Here is a 20,682-nt window from a genome sequence, read left to right as displayed (position 1 = left end):
TTGCTTTGTGTTATTGTGGGACTTTAGTGGTTTAAATGGTTGGTTCAGATCCAATACAATTGTTGTGTAACACACGATAGCAAAAACAAACAACAGCTAAAGGCAGACAAGCATCTCCAGTGTTCCCAACAGAGATGAACCATTTGGTGTTTCGTTTTAATAATGTTGTCTGTACCTGTCAACAAGCACTTACTTCGGGTATAATTGCCCCCACGGAAGACATTGCCGCAATTAAAGCCCGCTAAGAGCAATTTCAAAATGATGGACCCCAGACTCCAAACTACTTAATTTCCCATTAAAGCATCAATATGATTCTGGTCGGGTCATAAACGTATAGCATTATTGAAACGTTCGTATACCTGGCTTGTGAAGACGGCTGTACTGAATGCAACAGAAGCATTTGTTTAGCTGCACTGTAAACAGATACACCAGCTGCTCTCCTCTTGTATTTCAGTACCTGCTCAACGAGTGTCTGATGTAGTATTAATCTGTACCTGCTGTTAGCACAGTAAGGATGAGTGTAACCAAATCAACCAGGACAGACATCTAAAGGATTACAACTTTAAGGATGGAACGAGCTCATCGGCTGCTTATAAACTAGTAAAAGTGAATAAAACAGTCTGTACTTCGATAAGACAGCAGTGTAGGCAATGAGTGAGTAAGGGAAGGAGGAATAGACATATGCGCAGATGGAGGGAGAATGCACAGACAAAAGAAAGATGTAAAAAAAAGGATGATTGACTAAAAGCTGGAATGACAGAAAGATTGCAGACATAAAGAACATTTTGACACTGAATAGATGCAGTTGATATGACAGCCTGTACCAACAGCGAAATCCAGTGGTGCCAAAAACAAAGCCGAGCCAATTTCCTGTAGCTGTCCACATCTGCTACACTCACTATTTCATCAAATAAAAACTGATTTAAACAATTTCTAAAGCTCTTTTGATGTGATTTTTATCGTGGCATTATGTGATAATTCGAACATTTGTGGTCGCTCGGGTTAATGCAGAAGCTCCTGAATGTCGCTGTCGATCAAACACAGAGTGTGCAGGAACGCTGCAACAAACGAGTTTTCCTCTTCACTGGAGACAATGCAAAGACAACAGGGCAGCTACACAAGACCAACGACTAACAAGGGTCAGCGAGGACATGAAGGAGCACTAACAGGGTGACAGATCTGCATGTACACACGTACAGCGAAACGGCTCGCACATATCTGCATGCTAAATTAAGTAGCATCCTCAATGAACACAATGCAAATGCACTCATGCATGAACTTGCAAACACATGCAATCGTTTGTCTTCAAACAACGGTGAAAAAGACATACATTGTTGCCCTGGGTCATGAATTAACACACTCCCACACAGCTGACAAAAAGGTGCACAAAAGCACGTAGCGGAGCATATTCATACACGGCCTTGATGTGCATATGTGCAAATATCTCCAGACAAAGAGGCAACATTAAGCGGGAGGAGAAGGGGTGGTAAATGAGAGCTTGGCTCGATGCGGCGATGTTAAGCCTCTGCATTTTGAGATGATTATTCGAGCTTTAAATGAGGAGGGTTTGTTTTATAGCCTCTCCTCCTTTATCTACCCCCCTCCCCCCAACTACCCCTCTCAACCATCCCCTGCGCCGTAGCTTCCCCACTTCCTGCTCTCCACTATACTGCCGTTAGCCTCCTTCTGTCTGTTCTCCTCATGCAACTGGCAGAGGAAGGGAGAGCCTCTAACACCACTGCAACAGCCTCAGTCTGGTCTGGAACTGTGGTAAGGTCAGTCTCCCTCAGAAACACACACACACACACACACACACACACACACACACACACACACACACACACAGCCTCATCATAAAACTGTCAGACATATGCAATGAACACACATATTCTGCAATTCCAACACCACAACAGCTCTTGACAAAAGAGTCTGTCGCCAAGTGGATTTTCTGCACAGAAAAGTGTCTATCCAAACAGCTCATTCCTTCTCAAAACACAGCTAATTATTGATGATGATAAATGCACAAAGACACAGATAGTAAAATGTAATTAAAACCTAATGCGTCTTACAGTGTGTCTTTAGTGCAAAATGCTTACATATTGGAGGTTGTGATACATAAAGGTTGGCAGAATTGTGTCTTGTAAAGGAGATAAAGCAGCATGTTATTGCAAACATATGCTGTTTCACATGCACTGCAAAGATAACTATAGGAGAAGCAGTAGATGTGAACTTTGATTGGTTTGGTATGATTAGAGTATTTTGCAGCAGCTGCTACGTGGACTAAGGAGCTTAAGGTGGTGTTTTATAAAGTGTTTCATTAAGGTCTGATATTATATATTGTTTTTTGGGATGGTAATACAATGAAATTTGTTAATATCACAAAGACTATTTCACTTCGATCCAGTTAAGGGGCCTGTGATCAATATGAGATATTATCATATGCCCGATTTTCAACCTCAGTCCTATCATGCTATTATGGGGAGCTAATGCCATTATGGTAGGAAAATCCTGTTTCGCTCCAATGGGCCCTGGAAAACCTCCGTCAGACTTCGTAAAACGCATCATCTGGCGGAGGCCAGGGAGCTTGCTAAACGACACTTCCTCATTCTAGGACGCCCGCCTCCGATGTCATGTCTCATTCAAAATCGTCAGGTTTGAAATGTAGACTGCAGACCTGAAGATTTTTTTAGACGATCCACCTGTATATTCTCGTCGTATTTCAGATTCCGTACCGCTCTGAGCCGTTGCCTGCAGTGAAAACGGTATTTATTTTTCACTACAGCGTCTCTCACTGGGCCGTTCCTTTCAGAGGGAGGGGCGCAATGCACGCTGGGTATTGTAGGAATGTAGAATGAGCGAAACCACAAGCTGTTTGTACAACTTTCTCCACAGCTATGGCGCCAATTTCAAATATTATTGCTTCTATCGATTACAGAGAACATTAGCTTTGACTGACAGTGGCTTTTTACAGGGGAGAATTGTTCAGATTTCAACTCAGAAAAACTAAAAATTATTTTATAATTTCATTACGAAACTCTTCGAGGCATTTAAATAAAAAAAACAATCTATTCATTAAATAAATAGAAAAAAACATCATTCACTTTTGAAGTATCTGCCTGGTGAGGTGCGTCATTTGGATGGAAAGAATGGCACAGATGTACCATGGGAATTTCAAAATAAAGACGATAAGGACCAATGTTTTCCATTTTGCGTCTATGATTTTGAATTGTTAATCACAGAATCGATACGTTCATCTAAATCCCTCTAGTGTGTATACGCTTTAGTCATGGAGTGTTAGAAACAATTTAAGGGAATAATAGAGAGATCATTTGCAACAATAAGATGAAAAGGCGGAGAGAAGGAAGAGGGAAGAAAAGATTGTTGAGAAAATAAAGACAACATGGAGAGAAGGACAAAACAAGAGGAGCCACAGAGGAGAATGGGAGATGAGCATTAAAAAGGAACATGGTGAGACAGGACGATGAGAGAGAGAGAGAGAGAGAGAGAGAGAGAGAGAGAGAGAGAGAGAGAGAGAGAGAGAGACAGAGAGAGAGAGAGAGAGAGAAAGAGTGGTGGTGGAGGGCGGAGGAGGGGGGAGCAGAGGTCTCTTAACCTGGTGCGACGGGGCGTGTGCTTGTAAATAAACATCAGCCTGAGATTATTCTGAGCACGAAAGCCCAGACTGTGGGGCCCTGAGGTCAGAGTGGGCCCATACCTGGCTCCCTCAAACACACACGCACATGCGCGCACACATGCACACGCACACGCACACGCACACACACACACACACACACACACACACACACACACACACTCGTATCTGCATCTACACCTACAAAGACTTTGTGTAGAGAGCAAGGCATATTCAAACAGTGGTGGTGCATGCACATAAACATGGAAACAGACACATACTTTGGGGATATAAAAACCCACAAGCATGCATGCATCCAAACACACACCCATCTGCACAAACACAGACAAACACAGACACACACACCCAAATGTAATATGACAAATGCACACAAACACACACAGAGACACTTCATCCTGCAAGACAAAAACTAGATTTGAACAAAGAGAATATGCACACTGCTGAAGAACGCACTTACACAGTGCCCACAGACTCAGCCACACAATCCTGTGTACACACACACACGCACACACACACACGTCTCTGCACTGTTAACACCACAGATGTCTGTAGACATCCAGTCATCCTGAGCTTAGACACTGTGTGTCATCAATCTCATTTTTTTGTTCTCCCCTTGTTGTTTTTGAGGAACCGTCTGATGAGTCCAGACACTGGGACGTGGGATTATTCACAATGACATAATATGTCCTTAGATTCACAGCACACTCACGCTAATCCGTCAAATACATCTTCCATCCTTGAAATCAGGAGCAGAGCGAGGGGGCCCACATCACCTTTGGCTGACCTTCCCCGCCCCTCCATGGGGTTTTAAAGTGAGGTACTGGAACAAACTCCTTTTCATTCTCTCCATTAGTTTGTGAATGTGTCTGATTTAATGATCTCTACTGTCTCATAAAGCAAAGGATGTTCAACGTGGAAAGTGTTGGGGATGATGCCTGACATGATGTCCATCAGCAGGCTGCATGTCAGGCGTTTCTGGACTTAATTTCTGATTGGACACTTATGGATGAAATGTAATCGAAATCACTATATGGCCTGCTGCAATTTTCAAATTGCAGGAGGGGGAATATTTATTAAAGCTGAAATATGTGTCAAAATACCATTTCAACTGAAATATTGTGCTGCAGGGATGTTCTGGCCTACACATCATACACAGACTTAAGTATCAAATATCTTTGTTTGGTACAGATCCCTGCAGAAAACACACTGTAATTATTTTAATATGTTTTTGAAAGAAAATGAGAAAAAATAAGTAAAAATGATCATTCAATTAAATGTAATTAAATCGTGAATCATATCGGAATCGCAATATAAGTCAAAATAATCGCAGTTAGATATTTTTTTCTAAATCGTTCCGCCCTAATGGACACCTCAGAGTCTATTATCCTTCCTATATCGGGGTCCTGTGCCACAGAAAAACTAAAATATGTTTTTATGCAAATGTGGTAACACCTGTTGGTTGGACAAGCAACTCGAACACTAAATAGATTTGATAGATGTAATAGATAGTATGTATTTAAAAAAGACCAGCCAGCTAACCAGACACTGTCTCCAAATCTATATCATGATATTCACAAACAGATAATGTGAACTGTCAAGGGAGGGAAGCCGCTGGGCTTTCTTCAGGCACACTCGCACCGAGCCAAGATTTTAGTTTAATCTCTTGTAGAAAACAAAAATATCAAAGAAGTAAACGCAGACCAGTTTCTTTTTCCTAGTTTAGCATAACACAGTGAACTGTCATACGCAGCGACCAGGAGTTTTGCAGAGGCCAAAACTCTACGTCCCTGGAAACAGCCAAGGATGTGACTAAACCTGAGACAATCATTATCATTCCTTAAGGTTAAGCAGTTGAAATGATTTACACTGCTCCAGTTAATAGAACAGATTTTACAATGACTATTTCACTGGAGTGGTTGACTTATTTTTGTCAGTGCAGAGAAAAGGTCGATAAACTCAGTTACACGAGGATAAATCCAGTTGATCCACATTCAGTGTCTAACTTTGAGATTCTTTGGGCCCAAAATGTTCTCAATTGTGGTGCAAATGATTACATACACAACTAATTAAGAAATTAATTACACTGTCAGAACATTTGACAAAAAAAAAAACTGATAAAAGGAACAAAAAATAATAATATATTTTGCGCTTACTGTTCAATGCTGGGGGAAAGGTAGAGTTTAGGGAAGACCTGGGTAGCCTCAGCATCCTCAAAGCTCACTGAGAGAAGGGCGACGTCCTCTCCGGGGTCCAGCGCTGTGTCCTGGGAACGACAAAGTCAGGTTAGCGATGCTATAGTTTTATAGCCTGGAACCTCTTGCCTCACACCGTAAAAGGTAAAGGGAAATATCGCCAATTTTTGGCCTCATCTCCATCCATAAGAGGTATACTGTTAGAGGACATCGGCAAAAACTGCAGGCTTTTTTCAGTCCATGAGGTGCAGCCGCAAAATCTGTTGTTCCTTCTGAAAAAAAAAACTAAAGGCTATTACAGCTTGGGTTCTTAGTCTTTGACTCAATGGTTGGATTGGAAACTAGCCATGTTTACAACACCGACAATGGCTTCCCAAAACATGAGTGCAGAGGGATTTAGATGAGGATATATTTAGCTGTCATGGATATTCAACTGTGTTTATTGAGCCTTGGTACATGTAGACACTCAGCTTTCGCTGTCAATATGGCTTCCATTGACTACATTTACCATCAACTCAGACTAGATATCCACATAAAGTGCATGAAATGTACACGTTTATAGGATGTTGATAAGTTAAAAGGACAATCAACAATGGAAGGCTTTAAGGAAGAGTTTTCAACGTCAGTCATTAGAGTTTTGGAAGTCGTTAGCAAACACAAAAAGAGGGCTTAAGGACAACTTGTCATTGGTTCAAAACTTGTTGGATGCAGCTATCCAATGTCCATCTCTGGTGTTGAGGGAAGAGTGTTATTTTTTATCTGTGTTGTTTAAAATACACGTATGTATACATTTTGTTATTCCATATTGTTATAGTTAAATCCAATGATAAAAACCTGGAGATCATACACTCCCTTGTGTGCATAACAAGTGTGCTCGTCCCAAAATATTGTAGGAGATGGAGAGGGGAAGAGGAAAGACACCAGAAGAAACATCTGTTTTGTTTCACGCCACATTAGCTTCAGCAGCTGCACTCTGAGGCTGAGCTGATGACTGGGAGCTCCAATCAAATCATGTGTGAGATGGATGCAGAGGCCACCCGGAGCTGCTCGCTGCGAACCTTGTCTGTCTCTCCGAGGTTCTAATTTCTCGTTCTGTGATGTTTTTCCTAGAGCGTGGCTACTTCTCAGGCACTGTCATTAGTGCAATTCCACATCAAGTACCATTCTGGGCTCTCTCCGCCGACAGAGGCTCGGCAGTGTTAATCAAATGTCTTACAGATGGTTTGAACTCATCCATTTGTTATAATCGCTGCTCGCTGTGGTGAGAGGAAATCTAACCACCATACATGATGGACAGAGGCACATAGCAACCAGTTTGCAGCAAGGCAGCCTCAAACGTGATCAGGCCTTTAACTAATTTCACAAACTGACCATTGGTTTGAGAAAAACATGCACGGCTGTGTGGGCGGAGAAGGAATTCCTTCGCTGAACATTTTCTCTCCAAGTGGATTGGAAGTAATTTTTCCGCATGTAATCTAATGACATGAACATTAAGTTTGATTAAAGAGAAAAGATTTTTTTAAAAATCGCAGCTAAAGCCCAATTCTCCTGTCAGACCTAAGTAAGCAAAGTCCTGATTTGTTGATGTTTCTCAAGATGATCTCTCCAGATGTTCCTGTGGTATGAGTGATGTAGTGATTTTTCTTCCCCCGATCTGCTCGGAAGAACGTCGTGGCCACACTGATTTGAAATCAGACATATTAAACATGTTCAATAATTACGATCCGATATCCTGTTGTGTTGGGGAACCCCGAGGACAACCAAGCACGCACTCTGTGGACCGTCACGTGGAACCAAACGATAGCCAATCAAGGGGCAAGCTGACTGAAGAAGGAAGCACAACAACCGCAGCCATGGCGGCAAAAGCAAATGTGAAGCATAAAGTAACATGTACAGCCCATGTTCATGCCGTCTCCACCACTTCATCCACTGTTTTTCTTTCTTCTTCGTGAAGTTTCAGTGAAAAGTCGTCAAAAACTATTATCGCCAATTCTTCATGCCCGTCGTCTGCCATGTTTGTTTACTCTAAAGTCACGTTTGACCGTGAGAGATTCTGTGAGATTTCCAATTTTATGAGTCGGACTCTGTTGTTGGTGAATGGGTCTGTTAGTATGTGGTGTGCTGTTTGGATCATATTGAACATCTGTTTAGATGTTAAAAACCTTAAAGTGTGGGCAGGGCTTAAGGGTGACAAACGTCAGGGACACAGAAAGTAGCTCTGAAATATTGAAAAATGCAAATATGAAATCAAAAATGGGTCACATTAAGCATCCACAAAAATCTAAGAAAACTCTAACAAAACTATTAAGACCATTTCTCAAGACTGTGTAAGCATGGCTGATCCCATTTTGATTGACTCCCACCTGGCTCCTCACAATAAAGGGGCAGGTGACCACCAGTGTACTGTACTAAACATTATGTCTGAGTCGTCTAAATCAGAATCAGAAGCCCTGCCGTCTGAAAAGGTTCATTTCAACTGGTCACTGAACGGTGAGTCACAAAATGCTTTTCTATCCATATCATAATAAGCAGTTAGCATACACATGCAATGTTACCTGAGATGCCCCTATTTGTTCTCAAAGCTATGTAAGTAATGTCAAAAGATTGCTATTGTTCTATATTATTACAGAGCTAAACTCCCTCTGGCGACCCCTGAAACCCCGCCAATGAAAATATACCAGCGATATTATCAACTGCTGCCTAAAACAGAGGACAGAGCTGGCACACTGCTGTGGGACTTCTCCTCTGATTGATTTATTACATTTGATTCTTGGAATACATCTTCCCATGCACATGAACACATCTTCAGTGATGTATCATCCTGGGGTCATAAGGTGTTTCGGGTCTTTAGACATCCTCGTCCAGGCAACCCAGGTGTGGTTGATCAATCCCCATGGGCCTCCTCCCCGGGTCCAGAGCCATTTGGAGGCTTTTTCCGCTGCTTCTGTGATGTTTTTGATGGCTCTGCTCCTTGCCAGTCCTCTGATGCCCAGCTCGCTTAAGGATTTGGGGAGTAAGTGCCCCACAAAACGTCTGCAGCCTCCCTCGATGGGCATACATTTAGATTTCCAGCTGTGTGTGTGACAATTAGTGACTGGTTGATCGTACTTGGTCCTCCTCCTTTCGTGGGCCTCCTCCATACGGTCCTCCCACGGCACTGCCAGCTCCATGATGATAATAAATATGCAAACATAACCAAACCGAATTTAAAGACTAACATGAAAGTTTAAAAACTTAAATGACAACATTTTGGATTGAAACTAATTATTCTACTCTTTCCATGCTAACTGTTATGTACATAGACCCTCGGTTACATAGTTAGAAGGCAACTGTTTTTTTTTGTCTTAATTATATAACATTCAATTCTAAGTTAAGGGTCATTAATGAGCAGTGCTTCAGTCTGCAGTACTTTTATATTGTGGCACATCCAGATATCAGCAGTCACAACAATGGCTGCAGCTCCACCGACCATCACGCAGACTGGCTTGTTGTGGCAGATACGATAGATATTAGGGGGTGAAGACATAAGCAGTAGATGGAAGGCAGTGAAAGACAGCGGGGTGTGTGGCATCCAAAAGTGTTGGCTGATGGAATCAGCTCACATCAGTATAGTGTGCATCAGTAAACAAGAAGTGCTCTCTGTCTCACAGCAGCGCTCGCGGCCTGAGCCGCTGACGATATGGGACAGATAGGAACAGGCATGGAGCAGCGAGGCCAGGCGGGCGCGGGGTTTGGGAAAAGATTGTTTTGCTCCAGTTTGTAGCTGTCATGTCCGTTCCCATCTTTAAAGGTGATTTAATGGATGCCTCCTTCGGACTGGGACAGAGAAAACAGATGGATGAGAACCAACAGGAAGGTGAGAGGGCCAGATGAAGAGCATGGGGCAGCTGCGTACGGCTGCAGCTGAACATCCCACGAATCGGTCAGACCAAGGGCGCTGTTGAAGGGAGAGCCTTTTTGTTGGATGATTCAGCCTCATCTGGTCCCAGCAGACAGCGAAGAGCTGTCACAAGTCATATTACATCAGTGAAACAAACAAAAACTAAAGGCAGACCCTTTAACTTTTAGTTATTGCCATTTTAAATGAATGTGCTGTAGATGCGAGCTGGAGCAATGAAGACGAAAACATTCTTTGTGATTGTTTTACGAGTTAAACCATAAGAGCTGCTTCCTCAAATATACTTCTGTTTTTTAGCTGCATTATTGTAAACATACAACAGCGTGGCAGGTTAAAACTTTACCAATAGAGTCTCAATATGCCCCTCCAGCGTACAGTTAAGTACTAATCTGCAGAGCTCTCCAGTAACAACACTACTAAAGAAGTTTATAAAACTCAGTCTCTCTCTCTCACAGTCTTGGCCGGGTTTCTTGGGGCCTGTTAGCTGCTAACTTTAGCTCAGCTTGTTTATGTTATAACATGGATCCAGAAATACGATGACTTAAATCCTGCGTCCGGTTTAGCGATATAAATTTAAATGTATATTGGTCACATACACAGTTATAAACTTATATTACATATCACAGCCTACAAGCAGTGCTGGAAGCTACATGCCAACACCAGAATGTTGCTGAACACTATCTGTGTTTACCATATTGTAGCCTGGAATGTTAGTATGCTAACTTTTACTAATTATGACTTGTGACAAACTCCAGCTGAGACTGTTTGTATTGTATTAAGTATTGTATATGTATAAGTATAAGTATAAGTATTGTATTAAGTATTTCATCATTAAGCAAAATAAAATATCTCTGCTGTCATCTAAGTGATCCCCAAAGTTATTACTAGGGATGCACCGATACCACTTTTTTTCAGACCAAGTACAAGTACTTACATTCGGGTACTTGCCGATACCAAGTACTTAATATCATTAAACTTCTCATAATGACTTTAAAAATATGTTTAATTTTCATCAGGGATTTATACTTTTTATTTTTACAGTGAGATTGATACAAAAGGAACATCGTATTTGTAGGATAAGACAAGGTAATGCAGCTGTCTGATACAAAGAAGGAAAGATTGTTATTTAGAAAGGAACAGATCAACTACTATGTTTTTAATCTCACCAGTTAAATGAGTGTTCTCTGAGGAATAAAGAAATCAGCAATAACGTGCTATAAAATACACGGTTTAAATACTGTAGCTTTTCCATGAGTACTCGGAGCAAAACAAAGATGTTTGTCTGTGAAACCTTTGCTCTGCTCAAACTAAACGATGCCATTTTCATGAGAAAACAGTTTTTATGCTTCTTAAGTGGGATGTTTAAAGTAAATTAAAGTGCAGAGGGGCAATACAAATGATTTACGTAACAGCTGGCTTCGGTTATGGAATACACAGTGTTCTGAGGGGGTGTCCCTGCAATATGGTGGTAATTTAGAGGCATTTGAAAACTCTCTTGTGATTCTCGTCTCCAGAAACTTTACACAGCGATACAGGAAGTTGTGAAAATAGATAGCTTAATGAGAACAAAATCTGACCTTTTAACATGCCTGCCTTGAAACCATCGCTTAACTCAAATCAGAACTCTTCGCTCTGCAATGAAACTAAACTCCCCAAATGGCCATTAATGTTTCTGTGCACACACACACACACACATACACAAACACACACACGCACACACACACACACACACACACACACACACACACACACACACACCTTAAGCCCTTTTAACTAAATACACTGGAGGGCAACTGCTGCTTGCTTATGTAAAGAGTTATTAGAGAAGGAACATTAAAAAAAGCCTCTGCTCCACAGGCCACAGGCAGCACCTTAATGAAGAGACTTCTCCGTTGGTAAGTAATGAGCACTGAAGTGGCCGGGGTCAGAGGACTGCGAGACAGGCAGGGCGTCCTGCAGGGGTGTTGCCTGGACGTTAAAGCAGTATTTACTACAAGCCCCTGAGGGATGTGACTCAACTGCTCCAGGTCTGGATTTAAGAAAGAGGCTGAAAAGTGTGCGGCTGTGTGTGTGCGTGGACACCAAGGTTAGAGGGTGCCTCGGAGTCAAACCCTTTCACGTGGCCACCAACCCCATGTCTTCCATCCTCCTTACTTCTTCAGACACATGGACACACACACACACACACACACACACACACACACACACACACACACACACACACACACACACACACACACAAAGGCGCAGACACTCCTTCCTTGTGTCCGTCCTTGTGTCTCCTGATGCCCCGGCCTCTGGCATCTCCTCTGTGTCGCATGTGACAGGTTGGAGATGTGACAGCTGTCCTTATGCCAGACCAAGTCTGGCCAAAGTCACAACACACACAAACACACTCATCCGCAAACGCTACACAGGGGCTCCACTGCAGGGCTAGTACGGAGGAGGTAAGGGCACTTTGTCCGCTTTCTTCGCCCAACTTTAAATGTCATGCCCAACGTAATGGGGTGGCTTGACTGACAGCAGGGTTGTTGTGCACGGACATGTCCAGCTTCTAGGCGAGCAGCTCTGAGTGCCTCTGTACATGTGCTGGACACAGCGCTGCTCGACATCCTGACACAATAAATACAAGGCAGTGGCTGCCATTCAGGTAGCACAGTTCGAGGAACTCGGGTTCTTTACTTGGATATGTCTGCTAAGAAAGAGTGCTTTTGATTATATCCATTTTGGTTCTGTCTAAATGAATCCTGGTGCATTTGACTTATTAATTTAGGCTGCTGTGAATGCTGTCAATAAACCCGACACTGTAGATGAGTTTCATGTCGGTCTGTATAACCTCATGTTTATAGATATTTCAGCCTTTTGTAAAATTCAAATTTGATAAGAATAATGAAAAAGCACTGAAAGGCAAAAATCATCATGTATTTGTCTGGACCTAATAGGTGTGAATTACTGCTGTCGCTAAAGGATCCCTTTACTCTCTTTCGCTGCTTTCACTCTCAGCATGCAAACATTTGACATATCACAGGGAGCCCAGAAGATGTTCAATTTGGCGATGGTGTGCACCGTTTTCCTTTTTGATTTACAACAAATATTCCCAAAATGGTGTTGAACAGGCTTCGTGATACGTTTTGTTGTTACGTTTTTTACACAGATGTTATATCCGTTGGTGTGGATGGTAAATCTACGATTAAGAGGCAAATGGATGATGTGTGAATGCATTAAAGGACAGTGTTTGGCCCACATGCACTAATTCACAAAACTAAAGCTGTTAAACTTATTGACTGAGGCTTGTTTGTTGGCTGGTGAGGTGCATGAAGAAGCTTAATGTTGTGACCATCTCGTGCATTTACATAATTTACAAGCTTACCTTTACAAAGATGGGAAAAAGACAAAATCTTGCTGCTACAGCCAAACGCGTCTGCAAATGATGATGGCATTTTGATGTTTTTATAGAAAATGTGACTTACTTAGTTGAAGCAGTGTGTAAAAATCATCTCTGGGTAAAAAAATATCTTACTACCATTAAGCCTATAGGCCATTAAGTACTTGAATAATTTGTTGAATTCTACAAGGTTAAATTGCAGAATTGCAGAACTTCCTGCAAAACATGTACAAACTATTCAGGTGGTTTATTGAAGAAACTTAAACGATTGATGTTGAAGTAAATGCTCAAATAATGTCTCCAAATTAAAAGATTATGGAAACTGGCAGTGAATCGTGTTGGCAAATCAAACTGGCTATAATCACAACAATGGCTCTTTATTTTCTCGATTTTGCTGCCATTCTGCAAAAAATACATTTCCTGTTTGTAATGTTGACAGTCCTCACGTATTACTTTGAGTCCTTTAACAGAATATAGTGAATAGTTGTCTGACATACTGAGTTATGTGTTTGTGTCAGCCTTTCATAAGTTTGACAGAGACTTACGCATCGCACCCTGAGGGCGAGCAGCACGGGGTCAAGGTGGCGGCTGCCAAAATGTCTCATTGCATGACATGAAATGTTCTGATTGAGAAAGAGAGTTGAGGATATTGTTCCTAATGATGTGGTGGCAGTGGTGCGGCTGCTGCAGCTGCTTCCAGGGGCCATGATGATCTGACTCCCTCCACCTCAAAATACAGAACATGCAAGCGTAAGTAACCCCATTGGCACGCATGTCCAAGAGGAGATGATGTCCTCTTCTGAAACATCTGATCTTTCCCCTTTCTTTCTAAAACTCTCCTTTCTAACAAACTCAGTCTGATGTCAGAAAGGCATGGTCGATGATTAACCAGGAAGCTCACATAGTTGCACTCTGTGCCAGGGCTTAAGAGTGACATGAGGACAATAGGCGAAAGATTAAAGAGCATACATGCTCCACCTGGAACCATGCTAGTAGAACAAAACCCAAACACACCTAATTACGCAGGAAAGCTTTGAGTTCAGGGTGTGTTTGCAATAAGAAGATTCCAGTGGAGTCTTATAGTATGATGGGTGTGGTGATAAATAGTAATCCTTTAATCATTAATGGTCACCCCATTCTAAAGGTTATTTGTTAGTGCAGCCATGTCTGTAGTGTTACACACACTGTAGGGCTGCCCCAATGACTGTATATAGATGTACGACACGTCTCCATCTGCTCTCATTGTGCGAAAGTGAAGCCCAACAGCCCTGTGATAGGCGCTGCCATCTTGCGATGATGACGTCATTTGGAGCCAGAGTCTGTGCAGTAGAGATCGGTGGGTGGCGCCGCCGTAGCCACTTCCGCTAACCAAAACACACACTGAACTTAGCTAAAAAACAGCAAGGATCTCGTTTGCTTGTGTGTTTAACAGCAGAACAGCTTCTTTGTGTTGGTCTGAGGTTAACGTTCACAGGTATGGAAACTTCAATGACTGGAGTGATTGTTTTTGTTATTTCTCCTCTCGCCGTTCGTCCTCCACTCTGCTAATCCGGAACTGATTGGCTGCAGGAGCCGTATTTGTCAACAGAGCTGTCAATCATCATTTTGACAGCATCAAATAACTAATTAAAAGTAAACTTGTCAGAAAAATGAACACTTGGACGTAAATCAGCATGATAAGAACTAACTATAATGACAAACCATGTTTGAGAAAAATTTATTTGGTGTGTATTATGATTTTATAGTTTGACCCATGTCCCATCTGTTAACATAGAGGAGGCGGGCTTTATAACCTATACTGCAGCCAGTCAGCAGGGGGCGCTTGACATGTTTTGGCTTCACTTTTAGGGAGCTGTTGTGTCGTCCATCTATGTATACAGTCTTTGGGCTGCCCCGTTAACGTCAACAACTATAATCATCATTAATGATGAGCAGAAGTCGACTCACATTGTGTCCAATATCTGCTCTTTTGGTTTTTAGCTGCATCAGTGTGCACAGAGGAGTGTAGTAACAGCACAGCCGGCTGAGTCTCGAAACGAACCTTCAGTGTTAATCGTTCACAAGGTTTTACCTGAGATCCAAATGATCTGCAGAGGTCTGCTCCTTAAAAGGAGACCGTATGAATACTGATAAAAACAGTGAATTAAGCACTTTCATGTTTAGATTATTGTTTCTTGAGCGCTCTTAGGCTGACATATGCCATCCAACGGGGCTGCAGGCTGACCTGCCACTAGCTAGTTTGTAGGTTTGGATTTCTTCAGTGCTAATCGTGAACAGGGATTGTATATGTGGCATGAACTGCATAAGGCAGTTTCCTGTTAAAAATGGTATCTCTACTTTGCTCTTCCATGGTGCTTTGGCTCCTGACAAAAATCCTTCATCTGGTTAAATGACATCGTTGTAAACATCGGTGCTGTGACTTTAAACACTAAGAAAGTCAACTGGAGACTTTAATACATGCGCATCAGGTTAAACATGAGACTCTGGTAGGCTTATAAAGGAGTTGGGTGTGGTGCTGAAAAAAATAGTTAAAATACTGATCAGCCAAGTCTGATTGGACTGACATAATTGATGAGTGATGTACAGCACTACCTTCTAATCTACCCTTCTTAATTCACATTTATTTGTTTGGGCAATGGAGTGTTGAGTGGTGCTAAAAACAGCTAGTAGATAAGTAGTCAGTAATAGTTAAAGGTGAATCATTTTTATCTGAGCAAAGTATTGATAAAAAGTGCAAACAAAACGAAGATCACTGCCGTTGCAGTAAAACATGTACAGTACATAGATCTCAATAAAAGGTTGACAAAAGCATTCAAGCCTTGTGATTGACTGGTGATCAGTCCAGGGTGTAGCCCGCCTCTCGCGCAGTGACAGCTGGGATTGGCTCCAACCCCCCGCAACCCTGAACAGGATAAGTGGTATAGATAATGGATGGATGGATGGATGGACTGGAGCATTCAAAGTAAATCTTGTATCCAATTTTGACCCCACTAATAAAATTTAATCGCAGTGAAAATAACGAAGACATTCGCCTACAAATCAACAATGAATTAGTTAGTAAAAGTCATCGTAGTGCAAAGAGGTTTAGGAGGAAACAGTAACCATGCTGCTTCACTCATGCAGCCAAGCTTTTGGTGTGATTTTTATCATGGCCTTTAAATTAAATACCTGTAGTCCAGAATAATAATAAAAAACACACACAATATGAGACTGTAATGACTGAACACAAGTAACAAGTGCAGTATGTTGCAAAAGACTCCACCAGTGGCGTCTTCACCCATAAAAACCATCATGCTGAGCATCTCCTGCTTGGACATGAGATTGAATGAGACACCTATTTACTGAGTCATTACCAGGGTAAAATATAGGTTAATGCAACCAGCTGGGCCAACAGCACTGTCAATACGAGTCATCTGCGGGGAAAAAATTGCATACAATTAAACAGCATAAAATGCTCCTGCAATTATGCCCGTAACATACGTATTATATATATAAGTAGGGCTGGGTTTAAAAAAAAAAATCGATTCGATTCGATTCTCATTAAATGACCCAATATTGATTAACAAATCCCAAGATCGATCTTGTAATCTGTGTAATAACGTGTCTGATCACTCACATTTATGAGTGCTCCTGAACGCAGCAGGACTCAGCGCATCCCCCCTAACACAGCAGTGAGGGAGACATGTTTACTGCACCTACGACAGAGACATCAGTGATCGCCGATGGACTCTTTTTATCGTGTGTGCGTCCATGAATATGTAAGTTAGTTTTGCACTGATGTTTATGTTACACTCTGTAAGCGTCGGCTTTGGCTGCGAGTATATTTTCGGTGTGTTGTTGTACAGTATGCCTTTCCCCATAACTCTTAGTCCCGTGTGGTTTTGTTCTTCACGCTATGAGATCTCCTGGCCAAATCTCGCGCAAGTTGAACCCCAGTTTGTTTAATCAAAACCATGAGCCAGATGTTCAGACTGAAACTCTGAAACTGGAAGAAAAGTTCATAAGCTGTTTAATTAATAAAATTGTTAATATTGTGTTGACTGCTGTGTGTTGGTCATGTTTAATAAAAAGTACATGATGTAACTTCTTTGGGGTCAATTCTTACTGTAAACATTAAAAATTGTGCACCATAATAATGCACCAGGTTAGAGGTGCATTGATACTGTAACTGAAATACCCCTAACCAAAGCGATATCGAATCGGATCGGATTGGAAATAGAATTGAATCGGGACCTTGTGAATTGGAATCGTATAGAAGCCTAATATATAAGATTGATCAATTATGATCTAAACTGTTTTTTGTTTTAGTTTTCTAACATTTAAGTTTTCTTCTTCTAAGTAGCTAATACCCTTCAGTTCTTGGTAACAATAACTGGCCGATGACCAACAGACGTGCCAACTAGACACTTAAGCAAGCTGATCATTATTTCACTGCACGACGAGTCATATGTGTGACTGTGGCCAACTGACACTGATAGTGTGTCACTGATAGCATGTCACTGTGTGTGATGCTTCAAGCCACACGGGTGACTCAAGTATGTGCGTCCACATGTGGAGAACTGCATGCCTGTGTGTGTTAAGGCAAATGAATGAATGCAAGATGTATGTTCGTACTGATGACACAATGCAGAGTGACCATGTAAGTCAAGAGTCGTCTGACTTCTACAGCTTTGTGTGACAGAATTATGGTCAACATCTTAAATATCAAATTTACAAGTGAGTTTAAAAGCACAATAAATCCCAGAAGTCTTTTTCTTTTAAATCCCACTTTGGGGTCTTTAGGCTCTGATAACTTTAAGCTGAAAGGGCTAGAATTTAAGTCAAGTGCACTGCTCTGGTGTTTGTGGCATTTTCTGGGGGGTGATAATTGTAATTGCATTAATATTGCTTCACTGATAGTGTTGCAGGGTGTTTTTGTCCTACTGCACTGTTTAATGAGACTATTCCGCTCTTCTGAACCACTGCAGCCCTTCTGAGACCAATGGGACGTCGGGCCTAAATAACCATGAAATAAAGACATTTACAAATCATTTGGCTCATGACAAAACTGACATTTTTCATTAGGAGCAGTCTCAGAACTACGGACAAACCACCCAGTTTGATAAGCATTTCACGATGCCCTCATTCAGCCTTTTGGTCCACGACACATCAGAAGAGAAGTTACATTCTCAATTCAAATGTACTATTCTAAAGCCCTTTGTATTTATTATATGAGTAAACCTAAACCTTAAAACAACTTTTCAGAGGTGCAGCAGAATATAAGTTTGTTATCTGCCACATGGAGTGCTGATAAAAGCAGTTCCACTGTTATTGTTTTCACTTGTGTTAATTCATGAGAGACAAAATATCCCATATTCACCATCCTCTGTATAGTTTGCCCAAGAAAGTTGACTGAATATCTTTGAAGTTAACAAATGTACCAGCAGAAAATATTGTCATATATAAAAATGAAACCAAGATTTGTTGATATATTGCAAAGCTTCTGGTGATACGATACAGGGTTCAAGATTCAATACATGGTGATTATTCCAAGGTGGTATATTTTGGTTTGCATTTTTGCAGTGATTCTTCATTAACTTTATAAATATCTTCAGTGGAGTACAGACAACAGCTTGCAGAGAGCACACAAACCCAACAGCAGCACAGTTTTTTTGTTAAAATTATCATCCCAAAGATTTTTTCTTGAATCAATGTCTGCTAAGTCACTATCTTGTACTGAAAGTGTAAAGACAATCTCAGAACCCATCGGCTATAGTCTGACGACGATACATCCTCTGGGAGATGTGAGGTCTGTCCTCAAGAGGAGAAGAAAACAACTTATGAAATGCTTGTTCAATTGAAGTCGGATCGATCATTTCTGGTGCATTTGAGGAAGTCAGGTAATCTAAATGCTGAACGGCTTTTGCAACAGCGTCGAGCAGATTTGTCTCAAGTTGAATTTTTGATCTAGAGCAGATCACTGAACTTACTACAGATGTCTGTTTATAGAGATTAATAAGAAGCTAAATCGTCGTCAGATAGCCGCTGATGGGAGCCGGGATGTCTTCACGGCTGATTGTTATGCCTGCTTTTGCTCTCCACACTGTTTTTCCTGCATACGCCGCGGCCTGCTGATACGTGATTGGTCAATATTACTCAGACTACAAACTTACTACAAACAGAAACCAGGAGACCTCCTGGACTAAAATCCACTGCGTGCCTACAGATTCTACATTTTTATGTATAATCTGTAAATAGAGATTAAGACAGAGGTGATTGAGGTGATTTAGTGATAGAAAAGTTACTATGGCCAAAAGAACAAAGGAAAAATCTAAGACGACAGACTGAGAAGCCTCAAAACCAAGCGCAAATCCAACAGTGAAAACTTCAATAAACACCTGCATTACCGCTTATCACCACTGGTGCCACCAAAGAGAATGAAACTGAGCTCTTCAAGATGCTGCTTAAAGTTTGGCTCCAAATGAACGTTAATTAGTGGAAACTAAAGGATCATTTAACCTGTGAGAGTCAGCATGGCTAACACTCACACACACGTATTTTCAGTTGCAGATGCAGAGAAATCTGTACAAAGTAGAGACATGGGATAGAAGGAAAATTGGACACTGCTCCATCTTTTCAGACTCTAAGCTGCCTTATTTAAGTGTCTGTACATTGCTTTGGAGAAAGAAGGACCACTTTGGCAGAAAAGGACTGATTCTTCTTAATTGTGCTGCATTTTAAAGTCATTGTAAGCCAAGGGTAGGCCAAGGCCAAGACTCACAAATGAGCACTGACAGGCAACATATAGGGAGACCATTTCACCCTGAAGCCACCGATGTGTTAATAGAAAACCCACAGAAGGCAGGAAAAGACGCACAGAAGGAAGATGTACTCAGAGTTAAATGAAAGCTGAATAACATCAAGGTTGAAGTGACAGAAACAAACAAAGGCTTAGGAAGGAGAACATTTGGAGGTGTTGCAGAAAAAACACCATATAGATTGTCTTTAACTTGATATAGAGCGAGGGCGGAAAGTAGGCCAGTTAGAAGTAATTCCATGGAGGCGTGGAGAAGTGTGGGGGGACGGAGGAAGAGGAAGAGGAGGAGGGGGGGCTGTTCTCCAGAGACTGTAAAGCTGGAAACCTCTGATGCTCAGCTGGGGGTACAAGCAGGTGGGTGGGATTCTTCGTTTGGAGACGCAGTGTGGGTGGTTGGGGGGGGGAGGGTCGGGGAGAGTGATCGCAGAATCGCCGAGGGAGACAGGAGGAAGGCATGACCTTTGGTATCAGGGTGTCATTTTGGGGTCACTGGAGCATTAGGGAGTGGATTTGAGCTCCATGCTCTCTAACCACCTATCCTAAGGCTGTGATTTCTCTTTAATTCCCTGCTCCACAGAGGATACTCTCCTTCATCGCCTTAAATAATCTTTTACCATTTACTTCAACACTTTAAAAAGGAGGTGATGGAAGCTTCCTTTGGTATATTTCTTCTGAAGGCATGTGACATTTTATCATTTCCGGATATAGAAGATAAGAGCTGTATTTATGGGGGACTCACGGGAATGAAAAGAACGCCAG

The 20,682-nt window shown here is 41.7% G+C and overlaps 1 protein-coding gene across 2 annotated transcripts in view; it reads right to left on the bottom strand.

The window, feature by feature from the left end:
• babam2 (BRISC and BRCA1 A complex member 2) overlaps positions 1 to 20,682 on the bottom strand; it is a 99,356-nt gene that overhangs the window by 25,497 nt on the left and 53,177 nt on the right. For both annotated transcript variants that reach the window (XM_069661946.1, XM_069661947.1), the window contains exon 7: positions 5,806 to 5,915. In XM_069661946.1, coding sequence (XP_069518047.1) covers positions 5,806 to 5,915 — 110 coding nt within the window. The remainder of the gene's footprint in view (positions 1 to 5,805; positions 5,916 to 20,682) is intronic.

The sequence above is a fragment of the Semicossyphus pulcher genome, unplaced genomic scaffold, assembly GCF_022749685.1.
Source record: "Semicossyphus pulcher isolate SPU_LCO1_2020_fin unplaced genomic scaffold, fSemPul1.0.p SCAF_14, whole genome shotgun sequence".
In the NCBI taxonomy this organism is placed as follows: domain Eukaryota; kingdom Metazoa; phylum Chordata; class Actinopteri; order Labriformes; family Labridae; genus Semicossyphus; species Semicossyphus pulcher.
Note: the sequence above shows the minus strand (reverse complement) of the source record. Positions and strands in the feature narration are given on the sequence as shown.